The sequence below is a fragment of the Camelus ferus genome, chromosome 27 (genome assembly GCF_009834535.1).
Source record: "Camelus ferus isolate YT-003-E chromosome 27, BCGSAC_Cfer_1.0, whole genome shotgun sequence".
In the NCBI taxonomy this organism is placed as follows: Eukaryota; Metazoa; Chordata; class Mammalia; order Artiodactyla; family Camelidae; genus Camelus; species Camelus ferus.
In genome coordinates this window covers 5,997,938-6,014,971 of record NC_045722.1, presented here as the reverse complement: position 1 = coordinate 6,014,971, position 17,034 = coordinate 5,997,938, and the positions used below count along the sequence as shown (strand labels likewise).

The window sequence follows — 17,034 nt, the reverse complement described above, 5'->3', positions numbered from 1 at the left end:
TCATATTTTTCGTTGAGTTTATTCTTGGTTTACTTTTTTATTGCTATTGTAAATGGTATTTATATTTTCTGATTATCAGAACAAAAAGCTATTAATTTTTGCATCCTGGATATGTTGTCGTACAACATAGGCAAGTTACTTACTCTCTTTAGGACTTAGCTTCCTAATGAAATTCACTGTGTTGATATGAGTAATAAATGAGTCAACACACGTAACGAGCCTGGCATGAGGTAAAGGCTCAGTAAACACTGCCTGTTATTAACACTGTCACATTAATTTGGTAATCAGCCATCCTACTGAACTGATTCTTTTGTTTCTACTAGCTTTTCACTTGATTCTCTGGGGTTTTCCAGATACACAGTATCACCATAATGTTGATAATTTTGTCACCTTCTTTAATATTTTATATTTCTTTTTTTCTTTTAGAATGGCAATGGTTAATAGTTCCAGTACAATAATAAATGAAAGTAATTACCCGATGGGCGTCTTATTTCTGACAGGCAAGAAAATTTCTATGACAAACGTAAAGAGCAGCTACAGTAAAAAGCTACAGCATATCTACACCTACAACTGGTTACAGATATTCCTCAATCTGTGGCATTTAAGTTGTTTCTTGACTTTTTCACTATTGAAAATAATATTAAAATAGTCATCTTTGTATATAAACATTTGGGCACATTTCCTGAAATCTAAAGCGGATGCTCTAAGCTCTGGATTCACATTGCCTTTCAATAAGACTACTCCGGTTTGCATGCCCATCAGCAGTGTTATGAAAGTATCTTTCTCACTGTACTTCTATTGGCAGCATACTTCACAGAAGCAAAATGATGGTGTTTTTGTTTACTTAGCTATTCTGTAATTAAACTTAGACCCAATGGTGGACTCTAAATCCTTGTCTGTCAAGGGGCCCACACAACATCCTGAATGAGATCTCCTCAGAGCAAAAACCAGCACAGCCTTGACAGATCCTGTTCTATCAGAACAGGGTTCCTCTACCTTGACACAACTGATGATATGGATGAGATAATACTTTGCTGTGGAAAGCTGTCTCGAGCACTGAAGAATGCTTAACAGTACCTGCGGTCTCTATGCACTTGATGGCAGCAGCACCATCTTCCCAAGTAATGATAACCAAAATATCACATATCCCCAGACACAGACAAATGTCCCCTGGCAAAATCGTCCCCAGTTAGATACCACTGTTAGAATAAAACTCTAGGCATCAGGTAAAAAGTCCATGGTCACAGGCATATAATGATGGTTCAGACAAATCTTTGTTATTATAGGCTGAGACTGAAGAGACAAAGAACTAAATATAGGATAAAATACTCACTTTGCTTTATAGGGTGAGTCAGAGCCAGAATTTTTTGTTTCCATTAAACTCTCATATTCTTTGGCCCTAAAGAGAAAAGAGTTTGATCACTGTTAGTTATTTTGCTGCTAATTTTCATAACAAATTAAAATGCTGGCTGCATTTTTCCTCTCCCAGTGTGAGGAACATTACTACATTAGCTTTAACACTTTGATTTCTGACATTGCCTCTTTAAAATACTAAAAATGCTATCAAAAAAGATTAAAAAGATACATATATCCTCATAGGATAGAGAACAGATTCATTAAAAACATTTTTGAGTTTATAGACCTTTTACACAATGGTGCTTATTTTTCAGGAATGTTAAAATCATGATAATTAAATTTGAAACCATATTAAGTTTCTACGAAGTGGCTGATTATCTATGTACCTCAAGAAGTATATAACGCAAAATTAAATACAGGTGAAGCAAAGTCCTTTAACTCTAGAAATAACTTTAAAAGGTAATGGAAAAGGCTTGACCAGATACTCAAAGATTTGTTTTATCTTGCTTTTGTTATTTATATTAACTAAATACCAAAAGTCTGCAAAAATATGAGGTAACACTTCTTTGCCACAGTCCAACTAGGCTCCAGCTTGCCTGTACCAGTAGGTGACAGCCATCAACAGGTCATCAATCTAAGCAGACATCACTATAGCAATTCACTAACGATGATTTAATTTGTCAATTTGTCTTTTTGAAGGAAAAACAGAAAAATGCTAACTTAAATTTTAACCATTCACCCAAAGGGTTCTAGTCTCAAAGAACTAGTCCAATGACCTGTGGAAGAATTAGTCACAATGTATACCAATCCAGACAGCAATGACAGTGAAAAATAAAAACTGCTTCAGAAAAAGACCTGAAGATGCAAATCACAACAGGCCTAATGAGAAAAAAAGCAATCTAGCACAGACTATGCTTGGGAATGAAGAAATAACTAAATTAGGATTACACATGAAAATATGTATTGTTTCAATCTCTATGTGCTCTTTGTTATCAGCCAAAATATTAAGGCATATCAAGATGGAGAAATAATCACTTTGTAGTTGCAAGTATTGTAGCCTCACACGAAAGGTGGAAAAAGTAACAACCATGCAGGGTTGAGTATGTTCCAAGCACTGTGCCAGGAGTTATATACTCACTGTCTCACACAGTCCTAAAAACTCAGTATGGTATTATCCTCATTTTACAAACAAGTTGAGGCTTAGGAAGATGCCTACTATATCAAAACACACATTTATCTAGGGCTTCAAGTGGAAAGGACTGAACACATTCTTCCATTCATGCACACCTAACTAGAAAATTACTATCCAAAAAAATTCTAACTGTACCTGAAATGGTAGTTACCTATTTTTTAACTGGAACTTTGTCTTGATTGACTTCCAGCAATTAAGTATTTATTTCCATAGTCCCTACTCTACATGAACTAACCTAGACTACGGAGGATAATAGAAGTTAAATACATGGCATGCATGGGGTACATACACAGTGGGAATAGTCAAGGTTTTATCCTCCATAAGGAGGAAGATACAGCATTAAAAGATACATAATTTTACAAAGTTGAGTTAAGTGACAGATGAGTACTGTCACAAGTGATCATTTCCACTTGAGACGCTAAGGGACATTTCCTCAAGGAAATGTAATGTGCACCTGCTTGAAAGATAGGTGGCATCTGAATACACAAAAAGAAAATAGCATTAATAAGAGAGAAAAGTGAGCAAATAATTCTAGATATGCAAGAAAATATAAGCTATACTTAGGGAACAGTGTACAGACCCCATTTGCTGGAGCAAAAGATTAAAATACAGGAATAGTGAGAGAGAAGATTGAAAAGAATTTTTCAGTTATACATGAACATGAAAACTTGTGCTCTACACTGGAATTTGACACAACATTGTAAAATGACTATAACTCAATAAAAATGTTTAAAAAAAAAAGACTGAAAAGAATTCAGAGATTTAAAAAAATAGAAAAGATTTTTAAAAACCCCAAGAGCTAGCTTTTTGAAAAGATAAACAAAATCAACAAACCTCTAGCCTGGCTCACCAAGAAGAAGAAAAAGAATCCAAAAAAACAAAGTAAAAAAAAATGAAAGGGAAGAATAAAAATTGCTATCAGAGAAACATAAAAAAACCATAAGAAAATATGATGAACAGTTATATGCCAACAACCTGGACAACCAAGAAAAAATGGACAAGTTTTTAGACACATACAGCCTGCCAAGACTGAGTCAAGAGGAAACAGATTATATGAACAGACTGATAACTAGAAGCGAAACAGAATCTGTAATAAAAAAAAAATAAGCCCTGCAAACAAAAACCCAGGACTAGACAGCTTTACTGGGGAATTCTACCAAACACATACAGAAGAACTTACACCTATCCTTCTCAAACTGTTCCAAAAACTGAAGAGGAAGGAAGGCTTCCAAATTCATTCTATGTGAGGCCTCCATTATGCTGATACCAAAACCAAAGACACTACACAAAAAAAAAGAAAATTACAGGCCATTATCTTTGATGATGATAGATGCAAAAATCCTCAACAAAATATCAGCAAACTGAATCCAACAATTCATCAAAAGGATCACACTCCATGATCAAGATGCATTCATTGCAGGGTCAAAAGGATGGTTCAACATACACAAATCAAAGTGATACACCACATTAACGAAAGGAAAGACAAAAACCACAAGACCATTTCAACAGATGCAGAAAAAGCATATGACAAAATTCAATATCCATTCATGATAAAAACTCTCACCAAGTGGACATAGAGAGAACATATCTCAACATAATAAAGGTCATTTATGACAAATCCAGATACTTAATGGTTAAAACTGAAAGCCTTCTTGTTAAATTCAGGATCAAGACAAGGATGCCCACTCTCACTGCTTCTACTCAACACAGGACTGGAAGTCCTAGTCACAGCAGTCAGACATGAAAAGGAAACAACAGGCATCCACACTGGAAGAGAAGAGGTAAAACTGACTCCATTTGCAGATGATGTGATCCTCTGTGTAGAAGACCCTAAAGACTCAACACAAACGCTATTAGAACTAATAAGTGAATTGAGCAAGGCAGCAAATACAAGACTAACTTACAGAAATCTGTTGCATTTCTTTACATGAACAATGAAATATCAGAAAAGGGAAGTGAAAAAAAATCCCGTTAAAAATCACATCCAAAAAAATAAAATATTTAGGAATAAACTAGAACAAGAGATTATCATACAAAGTAAAGTAAGACAGAGACGAATACTATGATTTCATCTATGTGGATTCTAAAAAATATGTCACAAATGAACTTACTTACCAACCAGAAATGGACTCACAGACATAGAGGAACTGCCGGTATGCAGGGCCAACTGTTAGTTATGCATGGATTTTTGACTGTATGGAGAGTCAGTGCCCCAATCCCCTCATTGTTAAAGAGTCAACAATACTCAATAAAGAAGCCAGCCACAAAGAAATTTGATTTCATTTGTATATATTTCTAGGACAGGAAAAACTAATCTATAATGATAGAAAGCAGATCAGTGATTACCAAGCACCAGGGGTGGTGGAAGACGGACTGCAAAGAGGCACAAAGGAACTTTGTGGAGCAATGGAAATGTTCTAAAATTTGATAGGGGTGTGGAGTACATGAGTATCTAGGTTTGCTCAACAAATAGTACATTAGAGATCTCTACATTTCACTTAAATTATACTGCAATGAAAAAAAGTCTATAGATATATGTATGTGTGCATTAAAAGAACATATACGCCAAAATATTAGTAGCATCAGAATTATAGGTCATTTTTCCTATAACTGAGAGATTTTCTTTAATAAACTAGCATTGCTACTATATATATTATAGCATTACTATAAACATCAGGCCCTGAAGGACAGCCTCACTGAAGAGGTGACATTTGAGCAAAGACCTGAAGCCTGAAGGAGGTAAGGGAGCTAAGCTCTATGGATATGTGGGAAGAGTCAGCCAAGAAGAGGAAATCCGAAGTGCAAAAGCCCTGAAGTTTTGAGAAAAAAAGTGGCATGATCTGACATTTTAACAGGTTCACTCTGGCTAGAATGTTTAGAGTAGACTGCCAGGACATAAGCACAGAAGCAGAGAGACTGGTCAGAGGAGCACTGCAATGATTCAGATGAGAGATGATGGAGGTTTAGTTGAGGGGAGAAGTAGTAAAGTTAGAGAAAGGCAGTCAAATTCTGAATGTATTTTAAAGCAAAGCTAACATTATTTGTAGTTTGAATGAGAGGTGTGAGAAAGAAAAAGGTTAAGGATAACTTCACGGCTTTAGCATTCACAACGAGAACAGAGTATCTGGTTACTGAGATAGAGAAGACTATGGGTCAAGGAGGGCTTTTTTTGCAGGGGTGGGGTGGTGTGGAAGAGAAAGCAGGAGATTGTTTTGGACATATTGAGTCTGAGTAAAACTGAAGATATAAAATTCGTAGTCATCAGCAAGTAGAAAATATTTAAAGCCACAGGACTGGGTGAACTCACCAAGGGAATGTGCACACAGAGGAGAAGAAAGGTCCAAAGAATCGACTCTACAGCATTTCACGGTCACAAGGTCAACAAGCTCTTAGCATAAACTAGAAATAAATGTCAGTAACACTCTGAAGTATATACTGTGAAACTGTTTTTAGAAATTTGGAGGAACTTCACAAAACACAATCAAAAAAGCCTTTTCTATTGATTCTGTAAGATGAAATGGACACCTTCTTTAATTACAACCTGAAATTGGAAACTACAGAGATGTAACCACTGTCAAGCTTCTCTATCTTATGAAACATTTGGGGATAAAGGTATAACAATGTAATCAAACTACCTTCCTCAAATAGCAAAGAATCATCTAGTAAGGAGGAACTACATTTGAGTCCTCGAACAAGACTCATCAGTAACGAGCTGACACTCAAAGCTCCTGAGGTAGTAATGTACTACACAGCTGTCTGATCCTCAGATGTCACTTTGGAGGCTGATGATAAACTACGGGTCTGACAACTCACTTTTCATTTCAAGATATTTCTTGAACTTTTTCTTGTTGTGACAGGCAACCAAATTGATTAACCCTAGTCATGGGATTTGACACTACAGCCAGCCGACTTCTATTTGTTGATTGCTATTGATTTTCTTTGATACTTCATCTAAAAATCAATAGTTGGAAAGAAAAATAGGCTTGGTTTACATATACTTAAATGTACTATTGTGTGCTGAAGGAGGCACAAGTTTGGCAGGGCTCTGGCATCCAATTATCAGAAGAGCTCTTAACAGGTGAAAGCAAGGGCTTTAGATCGATACGTAGTTTTCTTTCTCAATCAGAGAGAAGTGGCTATAAATTAGGCTCATCAGTGTTATTTTTAAGGCTACCTTGAAGCAAACAAGTTTTAACTTTTTTGGGAGGCAGAGGGTCCTCCTTGGACTTACAATAGAAAGGATACATCACTAAAAGAGCTTTTCTTTGTTTTGTTTTTAAGGATATTTATAGTACCTGAAGTTCATCCGGGCTTTTATCTTTTTGGCCTTTTTTTTGTTTTTTTGCCGCTCTTCTCCATCTTTCAAAGGCTCTGGTGGAGCTGCACTTTCAACCACAATGTCAACAATATACTTCTTTAAGGAAAGGTGCTCCTGCAAGACAAATGATGAAATGACAAAGGTGATGACAATCAAAAAACAACACAGCACTGCTACAGACTGCAGTGAGCATCTTTTAAAAGACTATACAGATGAAAATAAAAGTAGTCTCCATGAAATGCTGGTTTCAACAACTGCTTTGGAAAACAAGGAAGAAATTGTTTTACTTGAGATTTTTCACTGACTCATCAATCCTTTGCTACACATCAGTTGTGCTAAATGCTAAGGATACAGGGACACACCCCTGGTGCCTTGCAACGCCACACGCAAGTAGGAGAGTTAAAATACATACACAAATCTGTAATTCCAAGCTTGAGAGTCTGAGTGCTGTAGCAGTTACAGTGCTGTAGTGGAGTGCTGTAGAAGGAAGCATCACGTCTGCTATTCCTTGAAGGATGGATTGAATTTGAACATATGGATATTGGGGTGGGGGTGCATTTGTTTAGGCTGGTAGTTGGGTAAGACGGCAGGAAGGAGAAAGAAAAAGGGCATCCCGGAAACCAGGCAGAGATGGAAAGTGCAGTGTGGTCACTGGCAACAGATTTGGTCTGGCAGGAGCACACAGAGGTCGGCCTCACTTTCCTCCTCATCCATCATGGATTTTACAGCCCATCACTATACTTGCTCCCTTGCACGCACACAACTCCCTTGTCCCTCTGTTCTTCTTTCATACTTGCATGGCAAAATCCTAATCCTAAATCCAACTCTCTCCCTACTCTGTGCCCATAACTGAGCAGATTAATATGGCTATAATTACAAACTGATGTTGACTGCCCTCACTGTAAATTTATGACATTGTACCTCAAATGGGTTCTAATATTGCCTGGCAGTGAAGCAACTTCTGTCTAGTTTATTCACATTCTCTTCCCTAGAAATTATTTTAGACCCTCTTCTCAAATTTCCTCCATCGTTAGCCCTGTAGATCACTTCTCCCTCCCTGACACTCTCCTTGCTAGGCTTTCACACATCACACTGTCCTCCTAACTCTAGCTGCACCTTCTGAGTCTTCTTTGCCGGCTCTTTCTCCTCTTCTTGACTGGTAAGTGTTAAAACAGACCTTTACTCAGATACTCCCTCTTCTCTATCCAGACTTATGCATCAGTGCAGTGACTTGAAATATTATTCACACAGGCAATTCCTAAATTTTTATCTATAGTTCAGGCTTCTCTCCTGAATTCCACTCCTATATCAAACTGTCTCCTGGAAGTCTCCACTTAGCTGGAGTATTTCCACCATAAGCATTTCCAAAATAACACTCTATAACAAAACTCTTATGCTCCCAATATACATAAAAATTGCTCTTAAGAGTGTTCATAAATGGTACCACTATTTGCACAACTACTCGCATCCAATATATCAGTAAATACTATCAGCTCTACTTTCAAATATACCCCTTATTCATCCCAAATCCAATTACTTTCCCCACCACCATCAGCTAGTCTAAGGCATCATCAGCTCTCATCTTACCACAACAGCCTCTACATGGTCTTCCAGCTTCTATGATCTCCAAATCTTTGCTTCACAGAAGCAGCGATTTTTAAAAACACAAATCACATCATATCACTCCTCTTACCAAAATCTTGCCTTCTCATCACATTCAGGGTAAAACCCAAACTCCTTATCATGGCCTACTAAGCCCAGAATCATCAACCTCTCTGACCTGACCCTGTACCACTCTCCCTTGTTCGCCCCACTCTGTCCACAGTGGAGTGGATGCTGTTGTTCCTCACATTTATCAGGAACAGAACTGCCTCAGGACTCTTGTTCCCTTAGCCAAGAATATTTTTCTCCAGGTATTTGCATGGTCTCAGCTAAAATGAGGGGTCTGCCCACTCTAGTGGCAAGTGAGTGAAAGATGCCTGCATTAAGAAGGTCTCAACAGTCTGGTGAAGGCTAAGCCCAATGAATTCTCAAAACTGAGCCACAGAGAAACTGCTAAAAAAAAAAAAAAATGAATGTAATGAAGCAAACTAGGGATAATAGAGGCAAAGGGGGAAAACACCTGGATAAAAGCATAGCAGGGAAACAGAATTAGGAAATTTTAGAAAGCAAGTTACTGTATTTTTCACAAAAACAATGGAAGAGGGAGCTCCAAGAAGTTAGAATGGTTACCCTGAATCACAACTCATTCTGCAAGTCTTATAAAAACCGATTCCACATAAAAACAAGCAACACAAAAGTATCAAGGTCAAATGCCACAGTTATTAAAAGAAAAAGAAAATAAGTAGAATAGCAACACTATGAACAATAAAAACATACCAAAAGGGTCATACAGAGAAAAGACCAAAACGTAACCTTCTACTTCAAAACAAGCTAAGACAAATACAGAAAATGTTCTAACACAAATCACCATCTTGAAAAAAACTCAAAATTTAGGTCATAACTCATACAAAAGACCGCAAATGAAAATAGATCATTTAAGAAATGAAGATAAAGAAGACAAAATGAAAATAATGAAAAAATAAAGATAAAAAGACAAAAGAGTGAATAAACACAATAAATAATGTCTCACAGGATAAAAGTAGAAAATATTTTAGAAAAAAAGAAAGAAAAATGATTTGAGAGTAAGTGGAAATATGGAAGGTAGGCAAAGATGCAGCAATCAGGAGTGCCTGAAAAAGGAAGCCAAAACAAGGGAACAAATCAAACACTAAAAATTATAATTAAGAAAATTTTCCTGAAAAAGAATATAATTAAATATTGAAAGAGTACACCATATACCTGACAATAATGACCCAGAGTAGCTAATACCAAGATATATCATACAACTTCCAAAAGGACAATTTTGAAAAAAAATTATCATCAGTCCTTTTGACAGCATATTTTATGCAAGAAAAAAATGAAGTGCAGTAGTCCCCCTTATCCTCATTTTCACCTTCTGTGGTTTCAGCTACCCGTGGTCTAAAAATACTAAATGGAAAATTCCAGAAGTAAACAATTCATAAATTTTAAATTGTGTATCTGTGTAGTCTGATGAAATCTTACACTGTCCCACTACATCCCAGCCTGCATGTGACTCATCCTTTTGTCCAGTGTTTCCACACTGTATACCCACCTGTCAGTCACTTAGTCTAGGTCACCAGATGGATTGTGGTATGGCAGTGCTTGTGTTCAAGTAACCCTATTTTACTTAATATTGGCCCAAAAGAACAAGAGTAGTGATGCTAGCAATTCAGATGTTCTATCATCGTACCTAATTTATGAATCAAACTTTATCATAGGTATGTAAGTGCAGGAAAAAAACAGCACAGATGACTGTTAAGAATGAATGTAACTACATAAAAATATTCTTTTTTTGTATCTATTCACAATTCTAATTATTATTAGGCACAAAGAAAAGCAAAGTGTACTCTTTGAGACACAGCGTCTATGACTTACTGACTCATTTTCAAAATACGAACCAGTCAGGACCAAAATCCATATCAGGGCACCTGGATCTCCTCCGTTCCTGAAAGAATTGAAAAAATACAACCCCTACCCTTATGGACTCATGCTCAGTGCCAGGACTACTCTACTACTAACAAGCTGGGAATGAGTCTTCATTGGCCGTTCTTTCTACCTGACACTGTTAATTCTAGACATGCATTCATAGGAGACACTGTTTTTCCTTAGGAATAGAAATGCAAAGTGATGCAGTAGAAACAGCACTGAACTGTGCATCAAGACAACCATACCAGGATAAATTCTGCAACTCATGACTGAGTGACTTCTCTGGGCCTCAGGCTCCTCACTACTAAAATAAAAGGATTAGATAATAAATTGTAAACTCATCCATTTTCTAACATTCTAAAAATCAGTGTATCAAGCTCAAAAGCTAATCAATTATGGCTAACGCCATACATCCACATGTTCAAAAATTTAAGCCTAGTGGTTAAGTCACATTTGAGACTTCTTACTTAAACAACATTGGACAATATGAAACACTGGTAATGCATACAAAGAAACTAATACCTACACAGATGATCTCATCAAAGTTTACACCCTTCTTACTCTTGTAATTACCTTTCGTGGCATACCAGACCAAAGCTCTGGCCTTTCTAACGTAATTTACTATATTCAACGAAATAACTCATACTGAAGTATATGACTTTGATATTCTATCAGACTCCTCCTAAAGGTTCTCATAGTTCTTTATTTTTTAAAAGAGACAGGAAAAAGTTTAAGCTATAGATAGGTTCACGATCTTTGGGAAAGAAGGTAAATATTCTAAAAATAGCTGATAAGCAGGAAAATATAAATGATATTAAACTAATTTTCAGAGCTCTCAAGTGTTACCTCAGAATACATACATTTCACAAAATATGTTACATCAAAGAAAATAATCTGCTTCCCATTATTTAAAAATATTATAATACAGAACTGAGAATTTTTAAGGATGTTATTCTTTCTAGCTCAAAAGTACCTGAATATGTCTCCTTTGAATAAAAAGGACCAAAGTTTCACTACAATAATACAAATGTATTTTTACTTAAAAATTAAGTGCTTTTTTAAAAATAAAAATCCAATGTCATGCTCAAGAGGCATATTCTTCTGGAGCCATAAGTTTATTTTCAAGAGCAGAGTGGATGCCAAGTTACTAATCTAAGTAGATGAGAAATTAATGCGAGGGTTTTCACATTTTGTTTGGAAAAACAACATTTTTCTCTCAATCTCATCCTGTACTTTCTCAACTTTGGAATCTAAAATCCATTGATACTAATCTATTCCAGAACCAAATAATCTTTTCTCTTAAATTCTTAAAAGTATTATGAGGCATTCCACTCTTCCGAGCCTGCCTGGCACAACAACAAGTAAGATACCTAGCAGGCAGTTTGCGGTATCTCCTCACTGTCCTCTGCAAAAACTGGGAGAGGGTGAAGGCCTGGAGGGTTTGAACTTGTTTCTCTTGTTTCCCTGGATGATGGTGGTAAGAGAGCAGATGGGTGAGGAAGAAGTGGGAGAGTGGAGAGACGAAGGTGTCTGGGAAGGGAAGAAGGAAAATTAGGAGAAAATTAGAGATGAAAAAAGGGAAGAAATGAAATATTCAACTACAAACACCATGGCATTTTTAGGCAGTATCTTGGTATATATTTCGAGTATCACTCCCTCCTAGACACACTATACTGAAAATAATGACACGTTAGCTCATTAACATTTAATTTAATGCTAAAGTGCCAAGGGCTTATAAGATAACTGTTTTAAGGTAAACGGTCAGAGTTTTACTTAGAAGAAGACCAAAAGAATCTGTAGCAAACTTATTTTGATTGAGATCACTCTTCCATAAAACTACTCCAGCAGATTATCTCCCAGAAATAGTTCAGAGGAAAACTGATTTGTAATTACTGATCTGCTAGACGACATTCCCCATAGCAAGTAAAGGATCTACAGATATTATCATGCAAACACTATTCAAAAGTGAAAGCACCATATACAAAAAAATTAGTTCATTTACACTTAAATCAGCGTGTTTTGTCAGAGTAGCATAAAATGAAGAGAAGGGCTTATGTGACATTATTTATCTGTGCTTCCCTGGCACCTGGGCCAGTGCAGAGTGCACAAGCAGGTGCGGAAGGAAGGTTTAAAAAAATAAAAACTCTCAGAGTTCCATTATATTTAAACAAAATTTTAAATTTAGTCGAACAGTAAATTTAAGAAAATATAAAATGTAGTGCCTTTTATCAAAACAGTACCTTCTGTGATAGTATCACTTTGAAAAATTAAACACATGACAATGACAACTTTTAAAACTTGATAGGCTATTTTAATTATACAAAAGATTCAACTCTGCCAAAGTCCCTTTCTACAAGTGTAGGACACACTTGCGTTTTTATCTATTACAATCTATGTATTACATTGTTTGAAGGGACAGATGTGAAAAATGAAGCTAATGAAATACTGTGAAACAGACACCATGTAAGAGAAAAGGCCATCTTCTGATAGAATGATAGTCCACCATCTGTCCCCCCACCACTCAGTGACAATTACAAATACTCCATCAGATTTCTGGTAGGTGGAGATGATAAACGAGGTAAAGACTTCTTTTGCGGATTCTGATGTTCCTTTCTGATCTAATCTGAGGTTTAACAGATGACTCAAACAGAAGTCCAGAGTTCAACAAGCTTATTAATTTATCATGCTGTGAAGACAGAGAAAGGTCTAAGCTCAGTCCTGCAACAGGGAATGGTTCAGTTGTATTGAACCAAGCCTTGTAATGAAAGGCATCTTTGCAGAATTCTCAAATTTCAAATATAGCAAGTTAGATTAATATCAGGCTTCATCATTAGAAATCATTTCAATAATATCCCAGTAACAATATTACCATAGACCACGAATAACATCACCCTTTCAATACAAAATCAAAGAGACAACAAAGCTCAGAGACAGCACCTTACAGCCCTGGGCGACAAGGGTTTGTGAGCCAGCAGGTTCACATCACAGTCAATGGCATCAGAATAAACATTCCCTTTAAGTTTACGAATTTTCAAATGTTTAAGAAAAGGATACATGCAAAAATTCAAATCCATAGGTTAAAAGTAAAAGGATAGAAAAGGATATACTACTCTAACACTGGATAAAAGAAAGCTCGAGTGGCAATGTTAGTATTAGACAAGGTAGCAAACAATATTATTAGGAATAAAGGTCATTTAATAATAAAAATGAGTCAATCAAGAGGATGTACACTAATTAGCATTTATGAATCTAATAACAAAGGTTTGAACTACATGAAGACAAAAACTGAACTGCCAAAAGAAACAGAAAAATTAACAATAAAATTAAAAAATTCAATATCCCTCTCTCAAAAATTGACAGAAAAGCAAGCAGAAAATCAGCAAGGATATGGCAGATGAGGCAACTTTTTGAGGTGACGATTATGTTCTTATCTTGATCATGGTGATGGTTTCATGAGTGTATAAAAGTGCCAAAGAAAGTGCTATAAAGAAAATCACTTAAATCCTCAAGGTATTACCTATATAAGCCATAATCTATGACCATAATGTATAAAAGCTGAAATTAAAAAAAAAGAATAGTGCTCATTTTGGCATCACATACTTTAAAATTAAAGCAATACACAGAAGATTAGCCTGGCCTATATGCAAAATATCTGAAAGTCAAATCCATAAATCAATTCACACTTTTAAACACACACATACACTCATACTCTTAGAATTTTAAAAAGGCATTCCCACCACTCTAATCTATAATCCTGGAAATACTTCCTTTGTTTAAAAGAAAACAAAAATTGAAATTCAAAGTACTAGTAAAATCCATTAATTATTTAGAACCAAAATAAGCCCAGGAAGAAATGTTCAAGATTTAAATGAAGAAAACTATACACTTTACTAAACGACATCACTCCCAAATGCAATACATGAGTAGACAAACGTGGCAGGACGGAAGGAAAATGTAGAAGATGTCTACTCTTACTTCAGTGCAATCTCAATCAAAACTCAAACAGGATTTTCTTGGCTTAACAAGTTAACTGCAAAGGTTATACAGAAATTAAAAAGCAGAGGAATAGCCAAGGCAACCCAATTAGGAGTAAAAGCAAGAAGACAGCAAATAATATCTACTCAATTCTTGGGGAAAATAACTGTAAAGCTGCAAATCTCTACCCATTGAAAATATATTTCATAAGCAAAAGCGCATACAGACAAACAAAATTTCCTATTAGTAGATTCTCACTAACCTGAGTGGTAGGCACAAAGATAGTTGTTTTATTATTCCACAAACAGTATACACACATCTTAGACATTCTGTTATATAATGAATTTCACCAAAATATTTCAAAGCAGAAAAAGATACACCAAGCAAATACTAAATAAATGAAATCTAGTATATCTAATCTATATTACTGTCAAAATAAGATGAAGTAAAAAAATTCTTTAGAGTTAAAAAAAAATCCCAATTTATTTTGTAATTCCATCATAAACTCGATGTTAAAATCAGAAAGCACCTGCAGAAAAAGGGAAAACTACTCACCTATAGCATTACTCATGCTCAGAGCCATTTCACATAGTAAAAGGCTGAATCCATTAGAAAGACAACTCTAAACTTGTATGTTCTTAATAATCTAGCCTCAAAATATATGAAGCAAAAACTGATGAAACAGGAATAAATTTATCATCACAGTGAAAGATTTTAATCTCCTCAATCAGTACTTGAAAGAAGTAGACAAAAGTCTATATAGATATAAAATATTGTAATATCTTGATTATATACTTGATGGAACAGGTAACTAGAAAACATACTTTCTCTTCAAGCACAGGACATTTACTAAATCTTACCATGTTTTACGCTATGCCAGATTTCAAAGATTATAGTCTCTGATCTTATTGCAGTTAAGGTAGAAATCAGACAAAATTTCTATGTTTGAAAATTTCAAGTCAACCTTCTAAACAACTGATAGATAAAAGAAAAAATTCTGAAGGCAATTAAAAAGTATTTAGAAGTGAGTAATAATGAAAATACTTTATATCAAAGCAAGTCTTAGAAATTAATATCTTTATGAACACATTAGGAAAACGGCTAAAAATTAACAAACCAAGCATTCACCTTAAGGAGTTAGAAAAAGAATGGCTATATAATCTCAGAGAAAAAAGTGAAAAGGAAATAATAAAACCAAGAAATGACATTAATGAACAAAAAACAAAGAAGCAGCAGATACGATCAAAATCAAAAACCGAATCTTTGGAAATACTAATAGAATAGACAAACTTATGGCAAGAATAATCAAGAGAAAAACTACAGGCACAAATTTAAAATGTTAAAATGAAAAAGAAGACACAGCTGAAGATTTCTTTTAAAAAATCACAAAGAATACTATGAAAAATGTTTTGTCAAGATTTTTGAAAACTTGAGAAAACACAATTTCCAAGTAAATGAAAATTTACCAAAATAGATGCAGTAAATCATAGAAAATCAAAATACACTCAAATAATTTCTACTTTAAAATCTGACCAACTCATTAGGATGGCTACTATCAAAAAAAAAAAAAAAAACAAACCCCATAAAATAACAATGTTGGCATGATGTGGAGAAATCTGTACCCCTAAACAGTTGGTGGGAAAGTAAAATGGTGCAGCTACTGTCATATACCTCAAAAAATTAAAAATAGAATTACAGTATGATCCAAAAATCCACTTCTGGATGAACACCCATTGACAAATGAATGGATAAAGAAGATGTGGTACATATACACAATGGAATAATATCCAGCCATAAAAAAGAATGAAATAATGCCATTTGCAGCAACACGGATGGACCTAGAGATTATCATATTAAGTGAAGTAAGTCAGAGATAGACAAATATCATATGACATCACCTATATGTGGAATCTTATAAACAATTATATAGATTTTACTTACCAAAAAAAAAAGACTCACTGACACAGAACACAAACTATGGTTACCAAAGGGGAAAGGGTAGGGAAGGATAAATTAGGGTTTGGGGATTAACAGATATACATTACTATATATAAAATAGATAAACAACAAGGTCATACTATATAGCACAGGGAACTATATTCAATTTCTTATAATAAGCTATAATGGGAAATAATCTGTGTGTGTGTGTGTGTGTGTGTGTGTGTGTGTGTGTGTGTGTAGCTGAATCACTTTGCTGTACACCTGAAACTAACATTGTAAATCAACTACACTTCAATAAAAAATAAAATTAAAAAAACAGTAGGCAACCACGATGATGCAAATGAAAAACAGCACATGTTACTACATATATGCTCCAAGGACTCATGCACGGAAATATGGTTGAAATGGCTTTTTCATGTTTATATGGGTTAATAGTATTTTGAGATCTATCTAGGAGTCACAGAATAAAGTTTTATCAAAAATGAAATAGTTTAAGTTCCTAAAATGCAGGTATTTGTTACCTATTTAAAATTGCTTTTTACAATAAAGCAACTGTTTAAAGGCAAAGACTTATGGGAAAAAATTGATGTAGTTGTAATTTATTGACCCAGTAACACAGACACTGCAAAACACATGAGAAAATTGTACTTCTTTAGGTTCTGGTCCTGAATCACTGATTAATGATCATCTCCAAAACTAAATG

At 35.1% G+C, this 17,034-nt stretch overlaps 1 protein-coding gene across 4 annotated transcripts in view; it reads right to left on the bottom strand.

Annotated features, from left to right (window-relative positions):
* The window catches only part of SCAPER (S-phase cyclin A associated protein in the ER), a 258,505-nt gene that overhangs the window by 167,610 nt on the left and 73,861 nt on the right, over positions 1-17,034 (bottom strand). For all 4 annotated transcript variants that reach the window (XM_032469107.1, XM_032469110.1, XM_032469109.1 and 1 more), the window contains 2 exons: positions 6,844-6,980; positions 1,334-1,399 (listed from right to left, as the gene is read on the bottom strand). In XM_032469107.1, the coding sequence (XP_032324998.1) occupies positions 1,334-1,399; positions 6,844-6,980 (203 nt within the window). The remainder of the gene's footprint in view (positions 1-1,333; positions 1,400-6,843; positions 6,981-17,034) is intronic.